Source organism: Hibiscus syriacus, unplaced genomic scaffold (genome assembly GCF_006381635.1).
Source record: "Hibiscus syriacus cultivar Baekdansim isolate YM2019G1 unplaced genomic scaffold, ASM638163v2 tig00109960_pilon, whole genome shotgun sequence".
Taxonomy (NCBI): domain Eukaryota; kingdom Viridiplantae; phylum Streptophyta; class Magnoliopsida; order Malvales; family Malvaceae; genus Hibiscus; species Hibiscus syriacus.
Window position 1 is genome coordinate 156,105 of NW_024062541.1, and position 11,597 is coordinate 167,701.

The following is an 11,597-nucleotide window of genomic DNA, read 5'->3' on the forward strand; positions in this document are numbered from 1 at the left end:
TCATTAAGTTTAGGGCCTAAAACGACTTAATTTTAGATATCAATTGTCATAACCAAACGACATCGTTTCAATGTTATAAGCCACATCATCTATCATCGGTAATGTCATCATCCCGTTACTAATTTAATTTAATACTAAAATTTAATATTATAGTTGATAACATTAAAATTTTACGGATATCAATGAACGAGTGGATTGAACTTCAATGGTGTCTGAATTAGTTTACTCTAAAGCTTACAATTTCATAATGATACTTATGATCTAACACCAAGATAATAAAGAATAAAATAATTTAAAATTTTAAAGAAAATTTTAAAAAGAATTAATGATTTAAACAATATTTCAGACTTTAATCATATTAAAAAATATGAGCCTAAACTAATAGAATAGTATTATACATAGAGATCTCTGGAAAAAAGTCTAGGAACAGAGACTTTCTCCAAATTCATCACATCAGCAGCAATGATTATAGTACTTTCCTGTTAGCCTCGGTGAACCGCATTAAATGGAGAGTTTGTCATTAGGTTTCCAGTTAGCAAGCACCGAGTAAAAAATATAATAAAATCTGGAACTTTGTTTTATCCAACCATTTTCATTACAATACGATTCACCAGTTTCTCTCACATTTTGTCTTGTTAAAAAGGTAGAGGACATTCCTTACATGGAAACATGCTTAAGCTTTTAACTGGTTTAATTGAGGTTTTGTTTGAATATGCCCAATATCTTTTACTATTTCAGAAGTTATTTCATTCACTGATCTGACCCATCACACAAGAAAGAAAGTTTGTTGCCTATTTATAGGTTCCATTAGAGTCATCCTTTAAACTAATAATGGTAAGAAAAGCTGAGGAAGGAAGAAAAATTTTCTTTTATGCATCCCATTTCTGACACATACAGTGATGTGTATGTAAATGCTTATATACATGTACATACATCAGGATTTTACGTTTTTACTGTTCAGGATGGTGAGATTAAGGGAAAAGAGTGAATACCCTTTTTACATTTGTGTGTAAACAATTATACAGAATCTTTGTTTCTAATAATGGAGATCAGAATTCAGAAAATGAAGCTAGATGAAAGAGACATGCATATGGTAAATTCTTTGGTCAATTTCAGGTGGTTAACTGAACCCTAGGTTAAAACCCAATCTTCAAGTTAAAAAATAATTATATAGGGACTGATATAATTTGATAGTAGGGGGGCCTGTTTTGTCAAGTTTCTGTAAATTTTTCTGGCTTTGAAAAGAAAGGTGTCTTGGACCTACACAACCCCAAGCTTACACACATCACATTATGAGTCTTTCTTGTCAATGTAGAGAGGGACAGCCTTAGAACCCTCATGCCCATCAGTGAGAGAGAGTGAGGGAACTTACACACGTGTGAATGATGGAAGGGACAATGGAAATTTAATGATATTGGGGGGGGGGACTAGTTAACTACTTCAAGGCTTAAATTACTGTTTTTTAGTTCATTTCCTTTGTGGGTTTTCTCTTACACACACAGAGATCGCCCCTCCATCTCGTTTGGCTGTTTCAGTTTTGATCTTTTTCACTTTTTCCCAGTGTTTCACTGTTTGTCAAACTGGCTCTCGGTCTTCTCTCTCCTTTGTTTTTTTGAAATTTATCTGATGCATGTGTATGACTTTGTAACAGTTCTATAACAGCATTTGTCAGGGAGAGGAAATGAAGGCATGGTTAACAAGTGTGCTGTTATATATGAACCACCACAAGACAACATGAATAATGGACTAAGCTGTTGCTCTTCCACTATTCCTTCTTCTTCTGGTTCTTCAATGGGGATGGGTTATCCGGAAATGGATTCGCTTTCTCTCGGTCCAAAATACGGTGATCAAAGAGCTCCTTGGGATTTTAGTTTCATGGGGGACTGTAAAGCAAGGAGCTTTGCGGAACACCATAGCTCTGATGTCGTGGAAGGTCAAGGTTCTGATTGCAGTGATGCGTTTGGTGAGAACAGTAAGACCATTATTAATCTGAACACCAACTTAAATGAAGAGAACCCCAATGAGAATGCTGTAAGTGGCAAGGAAACAGATAGTGGACATTCAAAGCTTTGCGCCAGAGGCCACTGGAGGCCTGCAGAAGATACTAAGCTCAAGGAACTCGTAGCTCTTTATGGCCCTCAGAACTGGAACCTTATAGCTGAGAAGTTGGAAGGAAGATCAGGTAAGATAGTGACCAAAAAAGGTATTCTTTACTTCATTAAATACTCATCGGAATTTTTTGTTTCATTGTGGTTGAAGGTAAGAGCTGCAGGCTCAGATGGTTTAATCAATTGGACCCTAGGATCAACAGAAGAGCGTTTACTGAAGAAGAAGAGGAGAGGCTAATGCAAGCTCATAGACTATATGGTAACAAGTGGGCAATGATAGCTAGGCTATTCTCTGGAAGAACTGATAATGCAGTGAAGAACCATTGGCATGTGATTATGGCTAGGAAGTATAGAGAACAATCGAGTGCCTACAGGAGGAGGAAGCTGAGCCAATCTGTTTACAAGAGGATTGAAGAAACTCCAAACTTTGTCTGCAGAGATGCAGCCACAGAAGTTGAACCACCACCAGCCCCATACTGTCTCAACATTCCCAATAGAAGACTTGGAACCATCTCCCAATACCAGTTTGGAACCTTCAATGGTGATGTTTCACCCCACATGACCAGTGGGCGAGAAGCAATCCCAAGCAGCGAGGTCCCTCGCTATGGCTTTCCTCCACAACAAGCACCTTTTGATATCTTCCCTGGTGGGTCTCTCTGTGTGTTTTGCTTCCTAGCTTCCTTTGTTATACTATGCACAGTTATATGTGGTATTTGGGTATTTGTGTTGTTTCTCATTGGTTTCCTTTTGGAAACCTACCTCGATTTCCTTACTACAACTCCTTGATGATTTTTGTATTTTAAATTGTTCTTTTACTTTACAGACATTGACTGATGTAACCGTTTTCCTTCACCTTTCTCCTTTACATGCCCCTTTTTAACATTACAATCACGTTTTGTCATTGTTTCTCTACATTGTAACTGGTGCGTTGAACTACATTTGCAGCAAGTCTCAAGAGCAATGACATGATGGGTATGTTCAACCAGACCAGATCTTGGGACAGGCCCATAGATGAACCCCAATGCTATGGTTTCTATCCCCTCCACCACCAGGGTACCTCAGCACCAACAACTCAAATTTCAGGCAGTGAACCTTCATCATCAATGGCAGCAACAGGCAGCAACCAATATGAGACCGTTTCACCCACATTCATTGATTTCCTTGGAGTAGGAGCCATATGAAAAAGTTTTAGAAAAACAACCCAGATTTCAGAAATGAAGAAGAAAGGGGCTTCCAGTTTAATGTGGAAGCGCTCCAAGATAACCGAGAGGGCCGTTAAGAGGTAGAAGAGAAAGGTGACGATTTGATGAAACTGTGCATCAGTCTGTCCCATAAGTCGTACCCCCCTGCATCCTTTTTCTTGTTATCCTCGGTCTTTCCATAAGTTGAAAACAAAGCAGTAAAATTATAATTATGCCGATTGCCGGTTTCTTTATCGTTTTTCCCTATAAAAAAACCTGCATTGTCTATGGGGTTTTAAGTTTTAACCACTTCTATGAACCAGGAGGTAAAAGTCATTGCTGTAATGGAGAGGAACATACGAGTATGAAGGAATACTTTCTTAATAATTATTGATTAACTATGTTCGTTCCTTAATTTAAGGTTTCTTAATAATTTCGTAGTGGATAGAATCATTACAAAAGTATGAAGGAATACTTTCTATGATAAGAGGAACATACGAGTGACATGAATTCTTGTTTTTCATTCTTTCCGTATGATGGTGAAACAACAACATATGATGACGAGGTAAAGAGAGACAAAACAAGAAACCGAAACACGAAATAAAGACGCATCCTTTTGTCATGGGACTGCTGTTCAGGCACAAATGATGCAAACCAGAACAAAACTTCACCAACCTTTGTTTCTCCATTGCCGTCCTTCGTTTCCTTTCCCAGGATTCATGGTATCAACATGGGAACAACATTATATTGTTGCTAATCTTGACCATGTATTGCTGCTAATATTGTTATTCCTTGAAAGATGGTTACTTTACCACACGGTTAAAATTTGGAGTTTTAATTAAAAAATATTCCAGTTGACGATGAACAATAACAGCATAATTAGAGAATCAGGAAGGGATTTCACTGATTGGCAGACTCCGCTGTTTTCTGGCAAGCCCAATATCCATTTCTCTTTTCCTTGGTCTTTGGCATGTATTGGGCTACATGTACATCTTCATCAGCTATATAGTTTTGCCAATATTTTATCCAAATTCATCAGCTAGGTCCATCCTGATTTTAGTGTATGCTTGTGTTTTTGTAGATTCTTTTACCTCTTGTACTACTAATGCGCATGTTATGAGTTATTTCATGCATGTTATTTCCTTACAGAAAGGAAGACTATAGTCAAGCAGTTTGATTTATGTCATACTGATAACGCATTCACTGTTGGGGTTACCGTGCTTGACACTATTTCATCTGACTGAGCTTGTCCGTCATTTTTGTTCCCTCTTTTGCATATGAACTATGAGCTTGCCTGAGGAAACTGTTAGTAAGACACTTCTGAATAACCTTAATAGCATGGCCATATTCATCTTGTCTAATCATATGTTGATTTATAAGAATATTGTTTACTCGTGTTTTCCTTGTGTCTCTTTCTTGACAGAAGCAACACCAAACAGTGTGATGAGGATCAATGGGATTTCTGGACTCACTTTGTATCATCTTGAAAGCCATTTACAGGCAATTCAATCTTTCATCATATAATCATGTCAGTACAGTTAAGCTTAATTGGAAAAAGAAAAGAAAACAAAGCTTTAACTATTTTCTGCAGAAATACAGGCTGGGAAAGACCCGACAGACAGAATCCGACTTGGCAATGATGAACAAGATGGTGGACTAAAAGAATTCATTGTTTGTCGTATCTATATTCATATATTGAGTTTTAGAACATTATAGTTATATACCAGTTTCAGTGAATTGAAGCTAAGGGAAGTACTTGCAATCAGTTTTAAAGAAAGCACAAGAAACACTTATTGGATATAGCTCCTCTTCTGTTGGTGTAGAACTTTCCAAAGCTTAAACTTTCCTTCATGGGCTTTCACCAAGAAAAGAAGCCTTTGATTAGTGGTTCAAGCAATCAAGCTAATGGAAAAGAAAAGAAGTATGAATATCACTTTTTTGTAGTGGTTAGAAGGATTTTTTTTTGATTACCGACAACAAAATTCAAACTTCAACTAAATATAGTTAATTGGCATGTTCTTGAGGGTGCTGTTTCTTCACAGAATCACCTTGAATCATAAATTTTCCTGGAATATTCTTATGCAAGAAGGAAGATACAAAGATTATTCAAGTCAGAATCAAATTGCAAGGAATAGTTTGCACTAAAAGAAGTATCAATTTATTTATATTCATATTTGGAAAAGACAAGTATCTCTATGTACATGATTTCCCACAAAGATTAACGAAATTCAAAAGAAATTTGAATTGAAGGCAACAAAAGTTAAAAAAAAAAAAGTATCTGACACAGTACTTTTAGCCTTCCATTTCATGGTTGTCATCAGGCCTTGGACTTGCAGAGGAGACACTATTAGAATCAGCTGAAAGGACTTCATTTGAATCCCACTTCTCATACTATGGTTTAAAGAAAAACTAACCCAAATCTCCCTCCTCTGCCCATCTCTTCTTCATCAACGGGCATCTTATACTTACAAACGGGGCATGTCCCATGGATTACAAGCCACTTCTCTATGCACCCATCATGGAACTAGTGCTTGCAAGGATTCTCTTTGACCACCTCACCAGCCTTCCACTCTTCCAAGCAAACACACACTCTCCATCTTCACTTTCACCGATTCCCACTCGGCATGGCTTCTATGTATGCCTTCGAAGCAGGCTCCTTGTTAGCCTGACCACGTAACAAGCTTCCAAATTTGAATCCCCTTGGATCACCACCATGCCTTGAGTAAATGGATTGACGAGGACGATTCTTTCACGTTGGGATGTTTCTTGAAAGGGTCTTCACGGTTTTCTCTTGAAACGCTGTTATTATCACTGCCGTTGTTGGAGACACCCAAGATGAAAGGTAGAAAGAAATAGAGGTCTCTTTGCCTCCACAACTTTTCAAACAAAGAAGAAACTTCAGGTGCTTCTGTTTCAGAAGCCATGGATACTTGTGAATTGAGGGCGAAAAGAGAGACTTTGGAGGAAAGGAAAGAAGACAACATGATGAACAAAGGTATGAACTCTTTAAAAGTCTCGGGAAGAATCAATGAATGAAAAGAAGAGAGTTTTGGTTTTGGGAGATATTATATTAGTGTAATTCTCTACATTAATGAAAATTTTAAATTTTGGGCCTTGAAAACAGACTAGGTTCATTTTGAACATACTCTATGTTCGGCCTATTCTTCGGACCGAACCGAAGATGTTCCCCTCCGCGTAAAAGGTGTTGGAGGTTGAAACACAAACTCGTAAACAAAACCAGAAAAACTTCAGAAAAAAATATGCAGATAGGAGAGAGAGGACTCAAACAACCTGGTCTCTCCTCTCCAGGTTAATCCCAATTCGAAGGGAAAGAACCCTAAGATATTTCTTATTTTTTCCATTATAACCTTTTCTTTATTCAATTTCGGTTGAATTTCATTTTTTAATTGCAAGGAAACAAAGTTTGTCCAGTGGTTAACAATCATGCTCTTCCACCAAAGTTTGGTCTTTTGATGCGACGATCGCATGCCCGAAACCGAAAATCGACCACCGACCCACAAAAAATGGATCCAATAAAGCTCCAAATCCTATCCAAATCCCGATCCACTGCACTTTTCCCCCGAAACCCCCGTCAAACCAAGCCATTCCCTTCTTTCATCGCAGTTTCAATGGCCATTTCCCTTGCTTTGTTTGCTTTTGTTTACATATTATTTCTCCCCCAAATATTGCGTCAAGTACAGCATCATAATCGACGGTGGAAGCACGGGGACGAGAATTCACGTGTTAGGTACAAAGTTGACGAGGTCAGAAACTCGATTTTCGATTTTAAAGAAGGATTGGAGAGCTTGAAGGTAATCCGGGATTGTCGGCGTACGCTGAGGATGGAAGGAGTTGCAGATTCGTTGGAAGAGCTTTTGGAGTTTGGGAGGAGTAAAGTCCCGAAAAACCAGTGGGGAGAGACGAGATCAGGTAATGGCGACGGCGGGGCTGAGATTGTTGGATGAGAGCTTCAGGATAGGATTATGGAGCAGTGCAGGATGGTGCTTAGGGTGTCTGGTTTTAAGTTCCGCGACGTGGTCTTCCGTTATTACAGGTAACATAATGTGCTTTGCTTTGTGTGGGAAATTTTGACGTATTCAGAATGGGACATCAATAAGCAAGTAGTAAAGGTAGTATAACTGGAAGTTGATATGTTGCATGAACATGCATTGAAATGCTTGGACGTAGGTAGTAGTATAATTGCTCTTTAAAGAGCAATGGAAAATCTATCAATTATGTCTTGAATGGAAGTGAATCAGCGGCTTGAGTATTTGATCCCCAAACTAGGATGATAGTTTGTTTGTCCTGTTTCTCTTCTGGCTTAATCATGTAGCCGAGGTAGTACCGATAGGTATGGATAAGGATAACTTCTTAGAATATCCTCGCTTTTTGGACGTAGGTAGTAGTATAATTGCTCTTTAAATGAGCAATGGAAAAATCTATCAATTATGTCTTGAATGGAAGTGAATCAGCGGCTTGAGTATTTGATCCCCAAACTAGGATGATAGTTTTGTTTGTCCTGTTTCTCTTCTGGCTTAAGTCATGTAGCCGAGGTAGTACCGATAGGTATGGATAAGGATAACTTCTTAGAATATCCTCGCTTTTCATGATGTCTATATTCGTATGTTATTTGTTACATATTCAGGGCTTAAATAAAATCAACTCTTGTAGTATCGATGCTGGAAGTCTACAGTTCTTGCGGTTGTATTATAGTTTCTGGTCCCTGATCCATATTTTGAAGCTAAGTTTTTTTGGATGCTATGACTTAGGTTCTGATGAGGTATATGCTTGGGTTGTTGCAAACTATGTCCTTGGTACTCTTGGAGGTAATCCTCTACGTACAACTGGAATTATTGAACTTGGTGGGGCATCTGCTCAGGTTCGTTTGTCCTTGATTCAAGATTATTTAGTTGAAATCTTCTCTTTATTGTTTTGGGGACAGTTGAATTGAATTCTACACCCCATAATTGCAAGTCATCGAGCTTATAATTAGTGACATCACTAACAAAATTATCTGCATTTTCAGAATTTAAAATATTCTAGAAGCAGTACTTATCAATGATTGCAAATGTCCTTTGCTTAAGATCGCCATGAATTATTTGCTTGACTTATATTCAGGTAACCTTTTTCTCAAGTGAGACGATGCCTTCTGAATTCTCACGCTCCATCAGTTCGGGAATTTCACTTACAGTCTCTATAGCCACAGCTTTCTCACTTTGGGCAGGTAACCTTAGGCCTTAGCATGCATTAGCTTCTTTTATTTATTTATTTTGCTGGTATGGTTTTCTACGCACAGTGTTCCAAATGTAGGCATCTTATTCAACAAAAACGGCTTAGATTGAGAATATATATATTATGAAAGCGGATAGTACTGATCCACCTATCCTTCTGCCAAGTGTTTTCTTCACGCCTTAAAAATAGTAGTAATAATTGCTGTCCATCTAACTTCTAATCAATATTGCTATTGTTTCAAAATGGTTTTGCATTTGATTTTTTCTGCATGTCATCATTACAGATTCTGTCAAAAAAAAATCCTAACTTAAACTAGGAGATTATAACTTTTGTCATTTTCCAGAATGTTGCACACGAGTTTTGAGGGAATCACTTATTAAAGGAGATTTCAGTCCAGGTATGTTTCAAGGCATTGCTTTCTGTTAAAATTCACGGGCTAGGAGTGCTTAAAGAAGTCTTGGATTTTTTTTTAACTGTGCTTTGAACTCAAAGTAAGCATTTAAGTCATATTGAGTTGTTCTTAAATCATATCTCGAGTCTTGCAGTGTTAAAGCTTGAGGAAGATCTAAATTTGAGTATGGACACCGCTTTTATTACATTTTTTAGTATTTAGGCCGGGTTGAATGTTTAATTTTAACAGTTGTTTTGTATTCCCTATTTCCTTTGGTCGATATGACTTTTCATCATTTCATGTTGATTGTAATAGAGGTGTGGAGTTACTGGTTATTATGTCTTTATGTTCTTACCTCAATGCAGCTGCCGAGTCTACTCATAAGGAAATGTATACAGATCCTTGTAAACCTAAAGGATACTTTCCCGGTCATCAAAACTTTTGTTAGATCCCATGGCTGAAAAAAGTAAATATATTTCTGAATTTCAAGCTATGGGTAACTTCTCCGAGTGCAGATCTGCTGCACTAATGCTCTTACAAAAAGGAAAAGGTTTCGAACTATCTTAGAACCACCACTGATTTTGTTACCTTATGCCACAGGATAATAATCACTATATATATTGTGACATGCAGAGAAATGTTCCTATGATCGTTGTTACTTGGGGTCAGTTTTCATGCCCATGCTTCAAGGCAATTTTTTGGCTACAGAAAATTTCTTCTATACCTCAAAGGTATAATTATAATCAGTCCTTTTCTTACAGGCTTATGCTTGCTTGATCCCTCTCCCCCTTTCACTTTCTCCTAATTTTTTTGCACTTACATGGATCATTTTATGCACATCCTGAACCATGTAATGTAGGCTTGGGTGCACTTAGTTTGTGTGTTTGAAATGCCTTACATTTCTTTCTTTGTATTCTCCTGGTGGATTAGTTCTTTAGGTTGCGCAAAGGGGCACTCTTCCGATCTTATTATGGCTGGCCAACATTTCTGTGAAGAGGATTGGTCAAAATTGAAGGAAACACCAATCATTCGAAGGAAGATCTTTTGCGCTACTGTTTTTCTTCAGCATATATCGTGGCTTTACTTCACGATAGCCTTGAAATTGCTTTGGATGATGATGAAAGGTATCTTTCCTACTCTCCTAGTTAAGTGTCCTCAAAATAAAACGGACCACATTAGTTCAATGATGTTTAGGGTACCGTGGCATTCACCATATGAAAATATTAAATTGAGAGTTAGTCGTATTCGTTCTCTGAACTGAGATTCATGTTGAACAGGATCAGCTTTGCTAATCAGGTCAATGATATACCATTAGATTGGGCCTTGGGAGCGTCATATTGCTAAGCACAGCCAACTCGGCTGCAGCACACCGGCTGGATAGCTCATATCATCGACACTGATTCACATTACTTTCCATTATTGGCTTTTCCGTGATACTGATGTTCACAGTTTCTATATTGAAATGGAGGAAACCCCAGCTGAAGACCGTGTATGATCTCGAGAAAGGAAGATATATAGTGACTCGTATCGGTAGAAGCTGATCATTGTCCAGAGGACTGGAGAGTGTATTTTTGGGAGGATATTACTTTTGATGCTTCCTTGGCTTCTGCTGCCCCACCTTAAGGGCATCATCATGGCAGTGGGAAATGTAGTATTCATATCCAAATGTACATTTTGGGGGGAAGTAGTTTACCGTAGATTCCCAATTTGTATCAACTGAGAACCAAAATCCTAGGCTATACGAAAGGAGTATATGGGGTTGCGGGGGAGTTTCCTGTTGTAGGAGTGATGAATACGCGCAGTAGCCAAAGTGAGTTGTCTGATATGATTATGTTTCAATATATATTATTATTTATTTATTGTATTTTAAAAGCTTGGCCGCACCTGGTCTAGAATGAGATTGGAATTTCTCTATTGCTTATACATTTAGGATAAATTTACTTGTGGTCGCTAAACTTTTACGAATTTCATTTTGATCATTAAACTTAAAATTTGTATTGAAGTCAGTGACTTAAGATCATTTGTACTTTGGCCATAACCGTTAACAACTTATGTTCATTTATTAATGTCACTAACTTTGGCTTTTTTTATATTAAATCTATCATTGAATTATAAATTGATACAATTTTAGTATTATATTTTAATTTTGGGTAAGTTATCATAGTCCCTAAACTTTTAGGACGCTTGCATTTGGTCACCCAATTTTTGAAACTTGCAATACAATAATCGAACTTTTATTTTGTTTTCAATAAAGTTCCTTTCATTATCTCCCATTAGTTTTTGTTGATGGGGCACTTAACTCCCATTACTCCTCTTCTCATTCTTCTTTCTTTCATAACCTACAAAAGAAAATAATAGGATGAGAAAAATGAAAGTCGACACGTTCAGGACTCATTTTTTTCTCTCTACCCATGAATCTAACATGATGAAACATATATTTTTAAGTTTGGCTTGATTATGGCATGCTCAAGGGTTAAATATGTTGATTTTGAGAATTGAAACTAGTGAAACATTTTTCTTTATGATTCATTGTTTGGCCTTTGATATTAAGATTCAATTTTTACTCAAATCTATAAAATTCCAAATTTTCAACAAATTTCAACAACAAATCACCAGAAAAAGAATATTATTTTGGTATCATAAACAAGCAAGGAAACAAGAATCAAATTTCACACACTAAATTTA

General features: G+C 37.3%; 1 protein-coding gene and 1 pseudogene across 1 annotated transcript; both read left to right on the forward strand.

Moving 5' to 3' along the window:
* Positions 1–1,621: 1,621 nt before the first annotated feature.
* LOC120211176 lies at positions 1,622–3,289 on the forward strand. The gene is made up of 3 exons (XM_039209784.1): positions 1,622–2,182; positions 2,260–2,766; positions 3,054–3,289. Exons 1-3 carry the CDS (start codon positions 1,690–1,692, stop codon positions 3,287–3,289), a joined length of 1,236 nt encoding a protein of 411 aa, XP_039065715.1. The 5' UTR covers positions 1,622–1,689.
* A 3,473-nt stretch (positions 3,290–6,762) lies between these two features.
* On the forward strand, positions 6,763–10,465 carry LOC120211166 (annotated as a pseudogene).
* The last annotated feature ends 1,132 nt before the right edge of the window (positions 10,466–11,597 follow it).

What these genes read in the sequence shown, in the direction of transcription:
- LOC120211176 (XM_039209784.1), top strand. Translation starts at nt 1,690, where the DNA reads ATGGTTAACAAGTGTGCTGTTATATATGAACCACCACAAGACAACATG. An exon ending in GAAGTTGGAAGGAAGATCAG is followed by an intron (nt 2,183 to 2,259) that starts GTAAGATAGTGA and finishes TTGTGGTTGAAG; the next exon opens with GTAAGAGCTGCAGGCTCAGA. An exon ending in CTTCCCTGGTGGGTCTCTCT is followed by an intron (nt 2,767 to 3,053) that starts GTGTGTTTTGCT and finishes CTACATTTGCAG; the next exon opens with CAAGTCTCAAGAGCAATGAC.